The following is a 17,421-nucleotide window of genomic DNA, read 5'->3' on the forward strand; positions in this document are numbered from 1 at the left end:
CTCATTTTCTTATCTTTTTTTCTATGTTTCTTCTGATATTTCTGTTTTATTTTCTTCTTCTTTTCATGTATTTATTTTATTTCATGTTATTTCAAAAACATGTTTTCATGATTTTTTTGTTCTATATGATTTCATTTTTTCCTCATATTGATTTTTTTGTTCCCCTCCAATTAGCATGTTGTTTCCCTCCATCTAGGTTGTTGTTCCCCTCTATCTAGGTTGTTGTTCCCCTCCATCTAGGTTGTTCCCCTTCGTCTAAGATGTTGTTCCCCTCCATCTAGAATGTTATTCCCCTTTGTTTTGGATTGTTGTTCCCTTTCATCTAGGTTATTGTTCCCGTCCGTCTATGATGTTGTTCCTCTTAGTCTAGGATGATGTTCCCCACTGTGTGGGATGTTGTTCCCGTTCGTCTAGGATTTTGTTCCCCTCCTTCTAGGATGTTGTTTCCCTCCATCTAGGCTATTGTTCCCCTCTATCTAAGTCATTGTTCCCTTTTCGTATAGGTTGTTGTTACCCTTCATATAGGATGGTGTTCCCCTCCATCTAAGTTGTTGTTCCCTACCGTCTAGGCTGTTGTTCCCCACCGGCTAGGCTGTTGTTCCCCTCTGTCTAGGTTGTTGTTTCCATACGTCTAGGTTGTTGTTCCCCTTTGTCTAGGCCGTTGTTCCATTGCGTATATGTCGTTGTTCCCCTCCATCTAGGTTGTTGTTCCCCAACGTCTAGGCCTTTGTTCCATTGTGTATATGTCGTTGTTCCCCTCCATCTAGGTTGTTGTTCCCCAGCGTCTAGGCTGTTCTTACGCTCTGCCTAGGCGTTGTTCTCCCTAGTTTAGGTTGTTGTTCCCCTTTGTCTACATCATTGTACCCCGCTGTGCAGGTCATTGTTTCTGTTCGTCTAGGACGTTGTTCCCCTCCATTTGGGTTGTTGTTCCCCACTGTCTACGTTGTTGTTCCCCTCCTTCTACGTTGTTGTTCCCCACCGTCTAGATTGTTGTTCCCCCATCTAGGACGTTGTTCCACCCTATCTAGGACGTTGTTCCCCTCCGTCTAGACCATTGGTACCCTCTTCTAGGCCGTTCTTCCCTTGTGTCTAGGCCGTTGTTCCCCTCAGTCTAGATTGTTGTTCCCCTCCTTTTTAGGTTGTTATTCCCCTCCTTTTTAGGTTGTTATTCCCCCGTATAGGTTGTTGTTCCCCTCCTTTTTAGGTTGTTGTCCCCTAGTAGCCGAGGTTTGTTCCACATATTCAATAGTTTTATTCCCTAAGAAGACGAGACATGTTCTCGGATGCAATATTATCGTTCCTCGAGCAGAGGAGATTTCTTACCTAGAACAAATCATATTGTTCCCCGAGTAGACGAGATGTTTCAACATTCTTGTTCTCTGAGTAGACGAGATGTTCTCTTGGACGCAATATTGTTGTTCCTTGAGTAGACGAGATTTTTTTCACACACATAGACAACTATTTCTTCTTATGCGTATAACAATTTTTTCCAACTAACCAACTCTTATTCCATTGTATATCGCAATGTGTTCCATGTGTTATGTTTTATTTAGTCCGAATTTATTTGCTAAAATTAATAGAACGAAGCAATGATCAGACATATTGCTAGTGGACTAGCAATCATAGACTATAAATATCACGATATAATTATTTCCACACAGGTGCCTCCACACACCTTCACTCACAGATATTAGAAGCGCATGCAGCCGCTGGATGCCGCTTTCCTGTCGCACGTGACCGGCCTCTCACTGATACCGAATAGTCCCACATTGTAAGATTAGACGGATGCGCAGCTGTTTAAATACCGACCCGCTTCATACTCACATACAAGTGAATTGAACTATCCTGGACAACGAAGACAGGTCAACTACACGCGAAACAAAACAAAAAAAAAATGAAAGAATGCAAACGCTATTTTTTGTTTTGTTCGTAATCATTTTATCCATACAAATAAAAGTTATGTTCCAATTTGGTATAGCATTTTTCCTACTGAATTATTGAAAAGCCATAGGTTGACCAAATTTTGTTTTTACAATCTTTGGTTTACCCCAATTAATGGTTGAGAGTGAATTCGGTAATCACATGGGTAGCTACGCACGGGTTCCCCGTCGTTTGATTTGCTTTAAGATTCTCTCTCGCGAGCGAGCATGGTCACGGCGACAACACGGCGTGGAGTCTACCTTTTAGCTGCTGTCCACTCTTCTGGACCCATAACCATGTGCTAATAAAGGTAATTAGCATCTCCCCGTAGCCATGTGCAAATAAACAAAATCTCCAGCACTAATAAATTTTCCGTCAAAATCTCTTCATGAATACATCAGTTTCATTGTACAAACTCAGGATGTAAGAACTCAGATTCCTGAATAGATCAGTTTCAAGCGATGAAACAATGAATAAAAATTGCAACTGGAAAACTAACGAAATAAACAAAAAAGAAAAGAAATAGGGGAGGCCGGATCCGTTGCTGCCGGCCAGAATCAGATGGCCGCTGGACTTGTTCTTAGGATCAGAACAAGATGGAGGGGATAAACGACGAGGATAGAGAGGATTCGCAGGATTCGCACGAAAACAACATCACGAAAAAGAAAGGAAGAACGGGGAGACTGGCCAATCTCGCCTCGCCGACCGTGGCGGTGGTCACCCTGCAGGCATGAACACGAGGGCGACGCGAGCAGGAGGTGCGCGCGCACCAGTCGCCGGCGGCCATGCGGCCGCGGAGCTGCTGGATGCGTGCCACGAGCTCGCGGTGCGCGCCCGCGATCTCGCCCAGCTCGGGCCCGGCAGCCTTCCCGTCGCGGAGCGCCGCGTCGTAGAGGAGCTTCGGGTGGTCCAGTCCCGGAGGTCGTCGGGGATCACGCCGATGGACTCGAGCACGTCGGCGCCGCGCGCAGCCGCCGGATGAACGCAGGTCGAGCGCCGCCGCGCGGTTGCGATCGGCGATGGCGTCGGCGGGGCGCCCGGACGCGCGGAACGATGCGGCCCGGCCCACTAGGCAGCACGGCGAAAGGAGACAGCGCGGGATGCGCGGTGCCAGTCCCGACCCGGACGAGCAGACGAGAAGGGAGGTGCCGTGCTGTCGTCGCCGCCGGCGCACGCCTTGCCGCAGCTGGGTATGTAGTCGCGGAGCATCTCGGCGACGTCGCGGTATCACCGCAGCCGCGAGGAGCGCGCGGGCCCGGAGCTCCAGCGCCGCCTCCATGCGCGGCGACACCTCCAGCGCGGCCACCACCAGGCCCAGCGCCGCCTCCGCCGCCGAGTCATCCCCCGCGTCGCCTCCTTGCGCCTCCTTCCGCCGCCGCCAGGACCACGGCGATTGAAAAGAAGCTCTCGATCCAGGGGCAGAGAACGAGCCAGACGAGAGGAGGTGCTAATGGGATAAGGACCACATGTTGCTTTCCACATCGCTGTAAAAAGAATGACCACTTCAGACAAACGATAAAACAAACGACGTTAGCCACGTGTTTGCTTCTGCCTGCGTGCTCACCTACCCATGTGAACACCAGCGTTCATTCGATGGGTGCCCATGTTCAAACTAGTGCATGTCAAGTTACCAATTAGCTTAGCTCCTGCTATTTTTCTTCGTAAAAATAAAAACAGACATGCGCTAGATAGCTAAGCAAAAAAAAAAAAAAAGAGCCAAAGCAGCGGCTGGTAGCTAGTTACGTGAAGTCGTGAACGAAGAAAGAAAAAAAAAAGCCAAAGCAGCCACGCGTTGGCTAGCTAGCTACGTGATTGAAGGGGAAGCAGAAAAGGAAAGCAGCGACGGATAGTAAGACATGCAACGGACGCGGCATAATCTTGATTTGGTTTTTAGGGCCTGTTTGGTTCCAGCCACACTTTGCCAAGCCTAAGTTTGGTAATTTGGTATGTGTTTGGTTCTTGCCACACTTTAGAGCTGCCACACTTCAGTATCCATATGGCCCACTTGTCATAGAGTGAATTTTTGGCCAACTTTTGCCACATTTTGTGGCTTCCAAAATCCTAGCCACACTTTTGTGGCTGCCACACTTGCCAAAATTAGGCTTAGCAAAGTGTGGCAAAGTGTACGTCATAACGAGCCTGAAAAAGGCCCGTCACAAATGGCCATATTTTAGATAGCGCATTAAAGCCCATCCCACATAGGCAAGCCCAAAACCAGAAAAGCCTCTCCAGTGTGCACCGCATTTTGCTTTTCCCACTATCGCCATCGCTCCTCGCTGCCGGCGAGCAACTCCACCGCTCTCGCCGGAAGTGCCTCCTCCTCTTATGCCACCGCACTCGCACTGCATACTCGCTTCCACGCGTGCCCCCTTTCACTTGCATGCCTCCGGGATCTACCCAGACCGTATCGGCAGCGACGCACTGACGCATCCAGGCCATTCGACGAAATGCCGACCCGGATGTCGATTCTTGAACCGCGGACGTGGCCGTCGAGAAGCTGGATCTGGCTCGTATACCAGGCATTGAACGCGTTTTAACGGAGGGGCGAGCTGCAGTGCAAGCCCCGTGGTTTCTTGGTCGGGTGAATCATCCTACATGGTACGTAGGTTCTTCTGGTCGCCATTCCTCTAGTGTTGTGCCAGTGGCGGCGCGCATACTGATGCGCGTGCTGAGTTATATAGATTTCAAAGATGATCTCCTCTTACATTCTCAATTTTCTCACTCCATTCTATTTGACGCTTGGAGCCTTGGACCAACCATTTGTTGTACTCCTATTTTGTAATTGCGCAATTCACCTCCAACTCTAGCGGTTTTCAAAAACCAGCTTAGCCGGAGCAAACAGCTGATGGCAATAATAGCTGCACTTGAATGGAAACGGTTTTCAACCATTCACCATGTAAAGTTCACTATATGTAAAGCTCAAAATCGAGCAACATGTTACCGCCATGCAAAGTACAAAACAAACTTGAAGGTTGTCAGAATTACTAGTCCTAGTGAAACTATAAAGGTTACAAGTACATTGTGCACGAAAACACAAGATGATCTATCATTTGTAGCTCACTGTATCTTGTCTGATCTTTGCAGCTGCGGGTCAGCATCTATGCTGGCCAGACATGAGACTACTTCCATGATAGTTGGCCTCATGAACTGATTGTGGTTCACACATCTGCAAGCAGCTTCAAGAACCTTCAGCATTTGCTCTTCGCATCCTATACCTCGAAGTGCTGGATCAAGGACCTCAACTTGCTTTCCCTCAGACTTCATCTCCAGCGCCCATGGGACTAGTTCTTTTGATGTAGATAGGACTGGAACAGGTCGCATTCCAGTGAGCAGCTCAAGCAGGACTACTCGCCTTTTGCTTTTCCCACTATCGCCATCGCTCCTCGCTGCCGGCGAGTGGCAACTCCACCGCTCTCGCCGGAAGTGCCTCCTCCTCTTACGCCACCGCACGCGCACCGCATACTCGCTTCCACGCGTGCCCCATTTCACTTGCATGCCTCCGGAATCTACCCAGACCATATCGGCAGCGATGCACCCAGGCCGTTCGACGAAATGCCGACCCGGATGTCGATTCTTGAACCGCGGACGTGGCCGTCGAGAAGCTGGATCTGGCTCGTATACCAGGCATTGAGCGCGTTTTGACGGAGGGGCGAGCTGCAGTGCAAGCCCCGTGGTTTCTTGGTCGGGTGAATTATCCTACATGGTACGAATGTGCTTCTGGTCGCCATTCCTCTAGTGTTGTGCCAGTGGCGGCGCGCATACTGATGTGCGTGCTGAGTTATATACATTTCAAAGATGATCTCCTCTTACATTCTCAATTTTCTCACTCCATTCTATTTGACGCTTGGAGCCTTGGACCAACCATTTGTTGCACTCCTATTTTGTAATTGCGCAATTCACCTCCAACTCTAGCGGTTTTCAAAAACCAGCTTAGCCGGAGCAAACAGCTGATGGCAATAATAGCTGCACTTGAATGGAAACGGTTTTCAACCATTCACCATGTAAAGTTCACTGTATGTAAAGCTCAAAAGTGGCAACCTGTTACCGCCGTACAAAGTAGAAAACAAACTTTAAGATTATCAGAATTACTAGTCCTAGTGGAACTATAGAGGTTACAAGTACATCGTGCACAAAAACACAAGATAATCTATCATTTGTAGCTCACTGTATCTTGTCTGATCTTTGCTGCAGCGGGTCAGCGTCTATGCTGGCCAGACAGGAGACTACTTCCATGATAGTTGGCCTCATGAACTGATTGTGGTTCACACATCTGCAAGCAGCTTCAAGAACCTTCAGCATTTGCTCTTCGCATCCTATACCTCGAAGTGCTGGATCAAGGACCTCAACTTGCTTTCCCTCAGACTTCATCTCCAGCGCCCATGGGACTAGTTCTTTTGATGTAGATAGGACTGGAACAGGTCGCATTCCAGTGAGCAGCTCAAGCAGGACTACTCCGAAACTGTACATGTCGCCTCTCAGCGTAGCAACCCATGCTTGTCCATACTCGGGAGGTATGTAACCCATAGTGCCGGCCAATTCAGTTGTGACATGAGTTTGGTTGGGACGGATCAATCTGGCTAGACCAAAATCAGCAACATAAGCTTTAAATTCTTTGTCTAGTAGGATGTTACTGGATTTGATGTCTCGGTGAACAATTTGTGGGTTGCAGACATGATGGATATAAGACAGGCCCAGGCTTGCTCCCTGTGCGATCTTGAGCCGAGTCGGCCAGTCAAGAAATGAGCTAGCATCATCATACCTGTTATGAAGCCAGTCATCCAAGCTGCCATTCTCCATGTAGGAATATACGAGAAACCTTGAGTTTCCCTGTACGCAGTAACCCCACAGAGGTACAAGATTTTCATGTTGTGCCATGGAGAGTGTGTCAACCTCTGCACTGAACTCCCTTTCCATCAGACACATCTCACTATTGAGCTTTTTGATTGCTAGCTTGGAGCCATCAGGTAGCTCTGCCTTGTAGACTAATCCATAATCTCCACATCCAATTACATTCTCCTTGTCAAAGTTATTGGTAGCTTTCACAATGTCAGCAAACTTGAGCTTGTTTTCGTCTCCCTTGCCCCGTGGCATCCGCATCATCACTAATGTTTGGGCTGAGTTGGAGTAGAATGAAGTTGCTTCAACATCTTCTTTGTCCTCCCTTTTATTATTTGCTGTCAAACACTTCATTTTGACCGAGACAAGGAGAAGCCCCAACAACAAAAGAATAGCAAGGCCCCCAAAGAACACGCCAAATGCAATTGCAAGAACCGCCTTCTTATCTCGCTGTTTCGTGGGGGGCGGAGGTATTGTGGATGGACCACACTTTTTATTTAGCATAGAGCCACACAGCTTTGGATTCCCATCATAACTAGAATTCGGAAATGTATTAAACTGACCTCCAGATGGAATAGGCCCTTCAAGATCATTGTTCGAAATGTTGAATGCTGAAAGGAAGTTTAGGCTATTTAATGCAGATGGGATTGCTCCTGTGAGATCATTACTGGACAAGTCCAGCAACTGCAGATTTGTGAGATTGCATATTGATTGTGGAATCTGGCCTGTCAAACGGTTGAAGCTGAAATCGAGTGAAAAGAGGGCTTTCAACTGACCAATTTCCAGTGGGATCTCACCAGTGAATTTATTATCGCTTAGATCCAGCACTTTAGGGAAAGCAATGGGTACGCGGTATTGAAGTGACGGACTTATATAAACAGGCAGCTCGAAGACCCTTGGGTCTAAATGGGCTTCAGTCTTCTCTGACTTCAGCATTGGCATATCCATCAGTGTTATTGGAATTACCCCTGTGAGATTGTTACTTGATATATCTAGATAGAATAGTTTGCTCAGGGTTTGAATCCATGATGGTATTGATCCCTCTAGTTGATTGTTTGATAAGAATAACGCCTCTAAATTTCCAAGCTTTGATATCCAAAGAGGTATTTTACCGAGCAATTGACAATGTTCAATACCCAAAACCTTAAGATTCTTAAAACCATCAATTATATCATCCTCTGGTATGGACTCATTCTTGAAGTTGCCACCAATAAGAAGGGTGGTGAGGTTCTTGGAGCTCCTAAGTATCTGGAGTGCACTTGTGATATTTTTCAGACTATTTTTAGCAAGTGATAGGAATGCCAGGGACTTCAGATTGCCTATTGTTTCTGACAACTGTCCATGGAACTTATTGGAAGATAGCCGCAGTGCAATTAGATTGCTGCATGAGTAAATGCTTTCCGGAATTTTACCACTGAAACTGTTGCTCATAAGATCTAAAGTTTTTAGATTGGTTAGATTGGAGAAGTTGACCTTGGAAAGTTGTCCGCTGAAATTATTGCTCTTGAGGTCAATTGTTATAAGATTTGTGCAGTTGCTCAGGGTTGACGGCACCTCCCCAGACATGTTATTGTTGTTCAAATGGAGCTCCTCCAATCTCTGAAGGTGGCCTATAGACTCCGGAATCTTTCCACTGATATTGTTCTCTCCAAGATCAAGGGTTGTCAGATTATTCAGTTTGAGAATATGTGCACCTTCAAGTGTTCCTTGTAATCCATTCTTGGGAAAGGAGAGGTACTCCAAGGAGTTAGCATTAAAAAGTTCATCTGGCAGAGTCCCACTGAGGTTGTTGCTGCCAGCCTTCAGCACTATGAGCCTGGAACAACTACCAAGTCCAGACGGAATTCTTCCACTGAACTGGTTTAAACAGAGGTCCAGAACCGTGAAGGATGGCGAGCTCTTGCAGAATTCATTTGGTATTGGCCCTGTAAAGCTGTTATTGCTGGCATTCAGTGCTATAAGATTCTCCATTGCCTTCCATGTTGTGGTTGGAAACGTTCCTGTAAGTAAGTTGCTTGAGATATTCAGTACCTGCAGAGGCCGGGCAGGGGTTGAAGATGACAACTCCTGCAAGTCTCCCTCAAGTTGATTAAAGCTGACATCTATGATGATGATGCTGCCTGAAGCCATCAATTCCTGTGGTAGGCCACCTGATAGAAGATTGTTTGACAGGTTGAGGCGCAGCAGTCCAGTGAGGTTCCCAAGAGAAGGTGTGATGTGTCCCTGAAGACCCCTAGAAGCCAGCAAGACATCTGTAACAATTTTATCTCTGCTACATGAGATACCTTCCCACTGGCAGCAATCTGTGCCATGCTGCCAGGACACAGCGAGGCCACCATTTTGTGAGAGCCCGACGAGGAACTGGAGGAGGGAGCGCTTCTCCTGCTCTGTGCAGGAACTGCTAGGATATGCTAAGGAAACCAGCAGCACAACAGCAAGGCCAAGAAAAGGTAAATTTCTGTTGTGTTTCATGCATGAAAAGTGGAGTGGCTGCATGGTTTTCTGAAGAAACTAGCATGGAAACCAGAGCTTAAGTTTTGCTCTGACTGAGCAAAACATCAATGGTCTAATCAAGAAAGAGCATGGGTTGAGAGAAAGATACTGCGCCTGCTTCCATTTTGTTTTGTCCCTTGTAGTCCTAGTCACCAAAAGAAAACTGGGGTCAAGAAAATTGGATTTTACACTACTGCCCCCCCAGCCCACCAGCAGCTTCCTAGTTCACACGCTGACGTTTCAGTGTTCCACTATGGGCTGCCAGCTATAATATACTAAGGCAATTGCCCAATTTCCTTAATACTGGACGTACAATTATCTTTCCTAGTCATCCTTGACTCTATTGTTATTATTGAGTTTTAACAACATGCCTTAATTTACTTGACCTGACATCACTTCTTTTAGCGTTTTCACTAAACAAACCAAACCTCTTCCCACTAACACTGACCAAAATATTATTTCCTGATGCATCCTTCTCCCCTTTGGTGAACAGGAAAATGTGCTTATTTGATAAATAAGAGACTTGCGAGCACTCGATCTGAGATGTAGTTTCCGGGGAGATCAAACGGAAAGGGGCTAGATGGGGAGCAATTATGAACGTCTCGATCAGTGTGTAGACAAGGCCAAGTGGAGGGAAATAAGAAGTGCAATTTTCTAGCTTAATGGATGTGGGTTATCAGTGGTCTCTTCCATCTCCTTGACCTGGAGCGTTTACTTCCTCTTGTCAGTTATCACGCGGGCATCATCCGATGGATACGTTTGGTGCTCTTTTTGATTCTCCTGCCTCCACTGGAGCACTACTATGGACGCTTTTGGTTAGGGCTGGCAGTGTTGGCACTTGGTTCTGATGCTTTGTGTAGATAGACATTGTCTACAGGCTGGTGAGGCAGGGATACTAATTAGTCCCCTTGAGTAGTTCTGTTTAAATATTTTGGAGTAATTGTAGTACGATGTTATTTTTCTGTGGATGTTGCTATTTTGATGTTCGTTAATTTTTAGAGAAAAGGCCGGATCCCTACTTTTTATAGGAAGCTATAAGTTCTTACAGACTTGATGTTCGTTAGTAGCGTAGATGTCCCTGGATATTGCACTGGTGATGGGAAATCCAATTCGGCTCACGGGTGCATATGAACTTGTTGTGTGAAAATATATTTTAAAGTGTCAAAAAATTCTAAAATAAATTTTTGTATGTACATCTAGATATTCTATGTTCACACACAAGTTTTCAGAAAAAAAGAATATTTTTTGTGTCTTGTGCAAAAAAGATAAATTTTGATGCTCCAACCCGACTATGTACAGGACATTTTCTATTTTTTAATACATGCCATACAAAATATTGTTTTCCCATGGAAACTTGTGTATTATTTCAAAAAAATTAACATTTTAAAATCTATTTTAATTATTTTTTATAATGAGAAAACACCACCTCCACGGGTGACTAATAATATTCATGTTCCGACTTCCTTTTGATATATTTGTTCTCATCGAGAGTAATGTAGCAAGAGGCTAGCCGTCCCAGTTTAACAGCGCGCACGTAGTTTAAGAAATTGTTTTGACCATTATTTTAGTCAATAAAATATGAAATATATGTCACAAAAATTATATCATTGAAAAGCTTTTTTGCATACGAATCTAATGATATAAATTTTATAGATATATATATCATATTTCGTTGACCAAATCAATGGTCAAAGTTTGTCTTGAATTGCGTGCGTGCATGTTAAATCGAGACGGAGGTAGTAGGATTGACACCCTAATCAGCAATTATTGACAACAATAGAAAAATAGGAAGTTTTCACTCTTACAAAACTCAGTTAATTTGAAGAAAATTCTAGATCAGAAAACATACTTAACAATTCCCGAAAGTTAACATTTGTTTCTGAACTCTTACGAAATGAACATTAACCAGAAAGATGACAAAAGTAGAATAAAGAAGGAAAACAACATGAATTTTAGGAAATGAATTTTACTAGAAGCATCAATATTCCGTTACGTCAATAACGAGCATGAAAACACGATTTGCAAAGTGGCTCGGTCTTAGATAGCATATTAAGGACATATACAATGGTTGATAAGACTGTTTTATCTTAATCCTATGACGTAATTTAGATATAACAATAAAATTTGATGTACAATGGGTTGTTTTTTAGTCTTACCTTTTGTAACGAGACATCCTAAATTTATGGTAAGAGAGATTATGCTAAAAGATCATCTCTTAGTTAAGAAAAGGCAAAGTATTTTTTTATCTTTCTCTTTCTTCTACCTAAGCATTTATCTTAAGATATCACCATTATCCCACACAGGGAAGCCCAAAACCAGAAAAGCTTCTCCATTCTCCACGGAAGTCCTTCTGCTTTTCCCACCATCGTCATCGTTCCTCGTTGCCAGCGATTCGCCGGAGGTGCCTCCACCTCTGGTGCCGCCGTACTAGCGCCGCACACTCTCTTCCACGCTCACGCCTTTCACGCGAGCGATCTGTCATCTATCCCTCCGATGCAATGCTGGCCGTGTCGCCAGCGGCGCGCCCAGGCCGTTCGGCGAAATGCCGACCCGGATGTCGATTCACCGCGGCCGTGGTTGTCTGGATGCTGGGTCAGGACCGTAAATCAGTCTTGGGGCGCGCGTAGAGGCCTATCGGTACACGCCGGAGGTGTGAGCTGCAATGCAAGAGCCGTGGTTTCTTGGCCGCGTAAATCTTTGGACACGGTATGTTGGTGCTTCTGAATTCTGATCGCCATCCCTCTCGTTTTGTTGCTGTGGATAAATAGTAAATACTTCTGTGCATGCTGAGCTATATACATTTCAAAGATGGTTTTCGTATTAAATTCTCGAAGTCTTGGTCCATTCAATTCAACGCTTGGACCAAGTGAAAAGTGACCAAACCAAACATTCTTTGTATTTGCTAATTAAGTAATTCATCTCAGACTCTGGCAGTTCCTACAATCAGCTGATCCGAAGCAAAAAAGCTAACAGCATATAGTATATGCATTTGAATGGAGATCTAATTGGCAGAATGGCTATCAGTTAGGCTGTGTACAAAACAAACTCTAAATTTTCAGAAGCACTAGCTCTAGCGAACCTAAACAAGTTACGTGTACATCATGCACGAAAACACAAGATTTTCTATAATGTGTAGTTCATTCATTTCATTGTCTGCATGTCAGCGTCATTGTTGACCAGGCAGGACACTACTTCCATGATAGTTGGCCTCATAAACTGATTGCGGTCGACACATTTGCAAGCGGCTTCAAGCACCTTCAGCATTTGCTCTTCACATCCCGTGCCTCGAAGCGCTGGATCCAGGACCTCAACTTGCTTTCCGTCAGACCTCATCTCCAGCACCCATGGGACTAGTTCTTTTGATGTACATAGGACTGGAACAGGCCGCATCCCCGTGAGTAGCTCAAGCAGGACTACTCCGAAACTGTACATATCACCTCTCAACGTAGCAACCCATGCTTGCCCATACTCAGGGGGAATGTAACCCATAGTACCGACCAGCTCAGTTGTGACATGAGTTTGGTTGGGATTGATCAATCTGGCTAGCCCAAAATCTGCAACATAAGCTTTAAATTCTTTGTCCAGTAGGATGTTGCTGGATTTGATGTCACGGTGGACAATATGAGGCTTGCATACATCATGGATATAAGAAAGACCCAGGCTTGCCCCTTGTGCGATCTTGAGCCGAGTAGGCCAGTCAAGAAATGAACCTGCCTCATCATCCCTGTTATGAAGCCAGTCATCCAGGCTTCCATTTTCCATGTAGGAATATATGAGGAGCCTTGTGTTCCCATGGATGCAGTAACCCCACAGTGGTACAAGATTGTCATGCTGTGCCATGGAGAGTGCATCAACCTCTGCACTGAACTCCCTTTCCATCAGACACATTTCACCGTTGAGCTTTTTGATTGCCAGCTTGGAACCATCAGGTAGCTCTGCCTTGTAGACTAATCCATAACCTCCACATCCAACGATGTTTGCCTTATCAAAGTTGTTCGTAGATTTCAAAATATCTGCAAATTTGAGCTTGTTTTCTTCTCCCCTGCCTCGGGGCATCCGTATCACCACTAATGTTTGCTCTGAACTGGAGTAGAACGAACTTGCTTCAACATCTCCATTATCATGCCTTTTATTTTTCGCTTTAAAACCCTTCATCCTGATTAAGACAAGGAGACACACCAGTAACAAAATAATAGCAATACCTCCAAATAACACGGCAAAGGCAATGGCAAAGACAGCCTTCTTATTTCGGTGTTCTCTGGAGGACGGAGGTATTGAAGCTGAAACACATTTATGAGTAAACATAGGGCCACACAACTTTGGATTCCCATTGAAACTAGTATTCTGAAATGTACTAAACTGGCCTCCAGATGGAATAGGCCCCTCTAGGTCATTGTTCGAAATGTTGAATGCTGAAAGGAAGTGCAGGCTGTTCAATGCAGCAGGGATAGCACCTGTGAGATTGTTGCTGGACAAGTCTAGCACCTGCAAGTTTGTGAGGTTACAAATCGATTGTGGAATCTGACCAGATAACTTGTTGAAGCTGAAATCAAGTACAACTATCACTTCCAATTGACCAATCTGCGGGGGAATGACACCAGTCAAGTTGTTTTTGCTTAGATTTAGCATTGTCGGGAAAGATGTGACCACACGGTATTGAAGTGATGGACCATTATAAACAGGCAGCTCAAAGACCCTTGGGTCCAAATGAGTTGCGTTGTTGGTTGATTTTAGCATTGGTATGTCCATCAAGGTTAGTGGGATTTCTCCTGTAAGTCTGTTGTCTGACACATCCATATAGAAGAGTCGACTTAGGGAGTTGATCCAGCCTGGTATTGGTCCAGTGAGTTGGTTGCCATTTAAAAGTAGCATCCCCAAATTTGTGAGCCTTGATATCCATAGAGGTACTTTTCCTGGCAATTGGCAATTTCCCATGTCCAAAACCTGAAGATTATCAAACCCATCAATTATGTCATCCTCTGGCATGCGCTCTCCCCAGAAGTTGTGCCCTATAAGCAGAGTCGTAAGGTTCTTGCTGCTCTTAAGGATGTGGAGTGCATTTGTGATGTTTGTAAAATTGTTTTTACCAAGTGACAAGAAGGAGAGATACTTCAGATTGGCTATGCTTGATGAGAGCTGCCCATGTAAATTGTTGCTAGATAGCCGCAGTGCAGTCAGATTACTGCATGAGTAAATGCTTTCTGGAACTGTGCCGGTGAAGTTATTTAACCAAAGATCTAAATTTTTTAGATTGGGCAGGTTGGAGAAATTGACATTGGTAATTTCTCCACTGAAATGGTTGCTCTTGAGGTCAATCGTTACCAGATTTGTGCAATTGCTCAGAGCTGATGGCAGCTCCCCTGTCATGTTGTTGTTGTTCAAATGAAACTCTTCTAGTCTCTTGAGCTGACCTATATTGTTTGGAATCTGGCCATGGAATTGGTTCCCTCCAAGATCAAGGGTTACGAGATTTCTGAGGTTGACTATGCTTGCACTATCAAGAACTCCATATAAACCGTTGTTAGGGAAAGACAGGTACTCCAACGAGGTTACATTGAAGAGTTCATCTGGTAGTGTTCCACTGATGTTGTTGTACCCAGCCCTTAGCTCTGTCAGCATGGAGCAATCACCAAATCCTTGGGGTATGCTGCCACTAAATTTGTTGAAACACAGATCAAGCACAGTGAAGGATGGCGATGTGTTACAGAAATGAGTTGGTATCTGCCCAGTAAATCTGTTATAGCTGGCATTGAGTGTGAGCAGATTTTCCATTGCCTTCCATGTGGTGGATGGAAACTGTCCTGCAAATAAATTGCTGGAGATGTTGAGTACCTGGAGAGGCCGGGCGGGGGTTGAAGATGGCAGCTCATCGAGTGTTCCGTTGAGCTGGTTAAAGCTGACATCAATGACGGTGATGCTGCTGGATGACAGCAATTCCAGTGGCAAACCACCGGACAGCGAGTTGCGAGAGAGGTCGAGGTACTGAAGCTTGGCGAGGATCCCAAGCGATGCTGAGATGCGTCCTTCGAGGCGCTTTGAAACCAGCAAGACACTGGTGACCGTCCTGTTTGGGCTGCAGGTGATCCCTTCCCACTGGCAGCAATCTGTGCCATGCTGCCAGGACGCAGAGAGGCCACCGTCTTGTGAGAGCCCAGCGAGGAACTGGAGGAGAGAGCCCTTCTCCTCCTCGGTGCAGGAACTGGTAGGAGATGCCAAGGAGATCAGCAGCACAAGAGCAAGACCAAGGAAAGGTAATCTTCTGTTGTATTTCATGCATGGAAAGTGGAGTGGCTGCATGGTTTGCTGCTGGAGCTAGCATGTAAGTCAGATGCTTATGTTTTTGTCCTGGCTGTATAAAGCATCAATCAATGGCCTAATCATGAAAGAGCATGAGGGGAAGAAGAAGCAGATCTTGCTGCCCCCATTTTCTTTTGTCCCTTGTCGTGTAGCCAGTAGTCCACCAGCAGCTTCCTGGTTCACACGCTGACATTTCAGTGTTTCACTATGGGCCGCCTGCTAATAATGTACTGACAAGTTGATTGCCCAATCTTACCTTAATACTGACCCTTGACTCTGTTCTTATTGAGTTTTGACAACATACTTGGCCTGACATCACTTCTCTTAACGGTTTCTCCAAACAACTCTAACCTATTTCCCACTAAAAGTTGCCAAAAAAAAATTATTTCTTGATGCATCCTCTGCCCTTTGGTGAACAGGAAAGGTTTACAAAATAGTATCATCGGCAGATTTGCAAGGGCCTGATTTGCGAGATATTTCACAGGGAGACTGTTCCGAAAAGCCCTTGCAATCTAGACCAGTCATCAGCGTCGCAGTTAGTGTGTGTGGATGGCAAGAAGAAGTGCAATCATGTAATGGACGTGGTGGAGTGGGTGGGTGTGACCTGGTGATCAGATCTGTGCTCTCAGTCATCCATCTCGTTGAGCTGAGGCGTTTACTTCCTCTTATCACGCAAGCTTTGCCTGATGGACACGTTTGGTGCTGTTTTCTATTCCCCGGCTCCACTGGCTCACTATTGTGGACCATCTGAATTCGGAAGGGGTTCAAAGTTAACTGAGGATGCGTGTGAGTTCTGTAGCAGGCTGGTCGATCACTCGGCTCTGATCATGCTTGTCGTGGGAATGCTTGTGTCGTGTTTAATTGGTCTTTGGAACGGAACCACGCGCGGATGAAATTGTTTATTGTACTTTTCTAGTACTCTACTTCAGTTGAATAATTGGTGTTCAGTATCATATGTATCATTTTCGGTACAGGTTTCATTTTTGGATGATGATGATGTGTTGATGCTAGCTGCACTGTATCACCATTATGGAGTATTATTTAGAAGATGCTGAACTCAATCATTGATTAATGTAAATGTGTTTATTGATATTCCTCTTGTGATAGAGAGAAAGAGAACAGCAAAGTGGCTGGCATCCTACAAAAGTAACGCTGTCAGAAATCACGAAAGCATTCTATCCTATTTCTTGCCATGCTTAGTTTTTCAGTATTAGCTCCGCTTCGAAATATGAGATTTTTTTTAATTTAATAAAAAGGCCTCAACGATGTTCTTCTTCAACGAGTATGTAGTGCGTATCACTGATCTCTCCGTTATCATGTACAGTGCTCACTGAAGAAGTTGGGGACACGACACGGGAGGCCACACGACGTATCGATCGGGCACTCGGGCGTGTCAGCCTGGGGATCAGCTGTGCAGTTCAACACGTTGATGCGAGTGACCAGATCATGCACACGGTCTTGATCTTCGCACGTCGCTCTCAACACGCTCGGCCACTTTCTAGCTGCGATACAAAAATGGCGGCAAGACCTGTCCGACTAGTCGACAGCGATGATTCAAACCATTAATTATTTGACGTGCTTGCACGAATCTGCCAACTCGTAGTAGATTGGTCGTATTCTTCCCTGTAGTTGACGATTCATAAATGTATCTCGCTTTTTTTTTTCATTTTAATCGAGCCCTGCTTAAACAAGTTCGCTCGGGATGCACAATGACCCCGGCTACACCTGATTATCCTTAGGGTATATATAAATTGCTTGTCGGTAGGGTTGAAAATGGAACGGATACTTTCCATCCGTTTTTCAAGAAAAAGGAAGAAAAAGGAAGTGGAGAGCAAAAAAAGAAAATGGAAGCAGCATTTTGCAAAAAAGAAACGG

The 17,421-nt window shown here is 45.2% G+C and overlaps 1 protein-coding gene and 1 long non-coding RNA gene across 2 annotated transcripts; one reads left to right on the top strand and one right to left on the bottom strand.

Annotated features, from left to right (window-relative positions):
- Nucleotides 1-5,895: 5,895 nt before the first annotated feature.
- Nucleotides 5,896-15,751, bottom strand: LOC127308296 (tyrosine-sulfated glycopeptide receptor 1). The gene is made up of 2 exons (XM_051339077.2): nucleotides 14,120-15,751; nucleotides 5,896-9,154 (listed from the first exon to the last, which is right to left on the bottom strand). The coding sequence occupies exons 1-2, from the start codon at nucleotides 15,544-15,546 to the stop codon at nucleotides 6,082-6,084; spliced, it is 4,500 nt and encodes a 1,499-aa protein (XP_051195037.1). The 5' UTR covers nucleotides 15,547-15,751; the 3' UTR covers nucleotides 5,896-6,081.
- On the top strand, nucleotides 11,544-16,692 carry LOC139832108 (uncharacterized). The gene is made up of 2 exons (XR_011746694.1): nucleotides 11,544-11,955; nucleotides 15,966-16,692. It is a non-coding gene; the product is annotated as an uncharacterized lncRNA (long non-coding RNA).
- Nucleotides 16,693-17,421: the final 729 nt, after the last annotated feature.

The sequence above is a fragment of the Lolium perenne genome, chromosome 6, assembly GCF_019359855.2.
Source record: "Lolium perenne isolate Kyuss_39 chromosome 6, Kyuss_2.0, whole genome shotgun sequence".
In the NCBI taxonomy this organism is placed as follows: domain Eukaryota; kingdom Viridiplantae; phylum Streptophyta; class Magnoliopsida; order Poales; family Poaceae; genus Lolium; species Lolium perenne.

Bases quoted from the DNA above. Each gene is read 5' to 3' on its own strand.
- LOC127308296 (XM_051339077.2), bottom strand. From the start codon at position 15,546: ATGCAGCCACTCCACTTTCCATGCATGAAATACAACAGAAGATTACCT. The intron at 9,155-14,119 runs GCTACTTTTAAA...ATATCCTAGCAG, and splicing joins AGGCTCACAAATTTGGGGAT to TTCCTGCACAGAGCAGGAGA.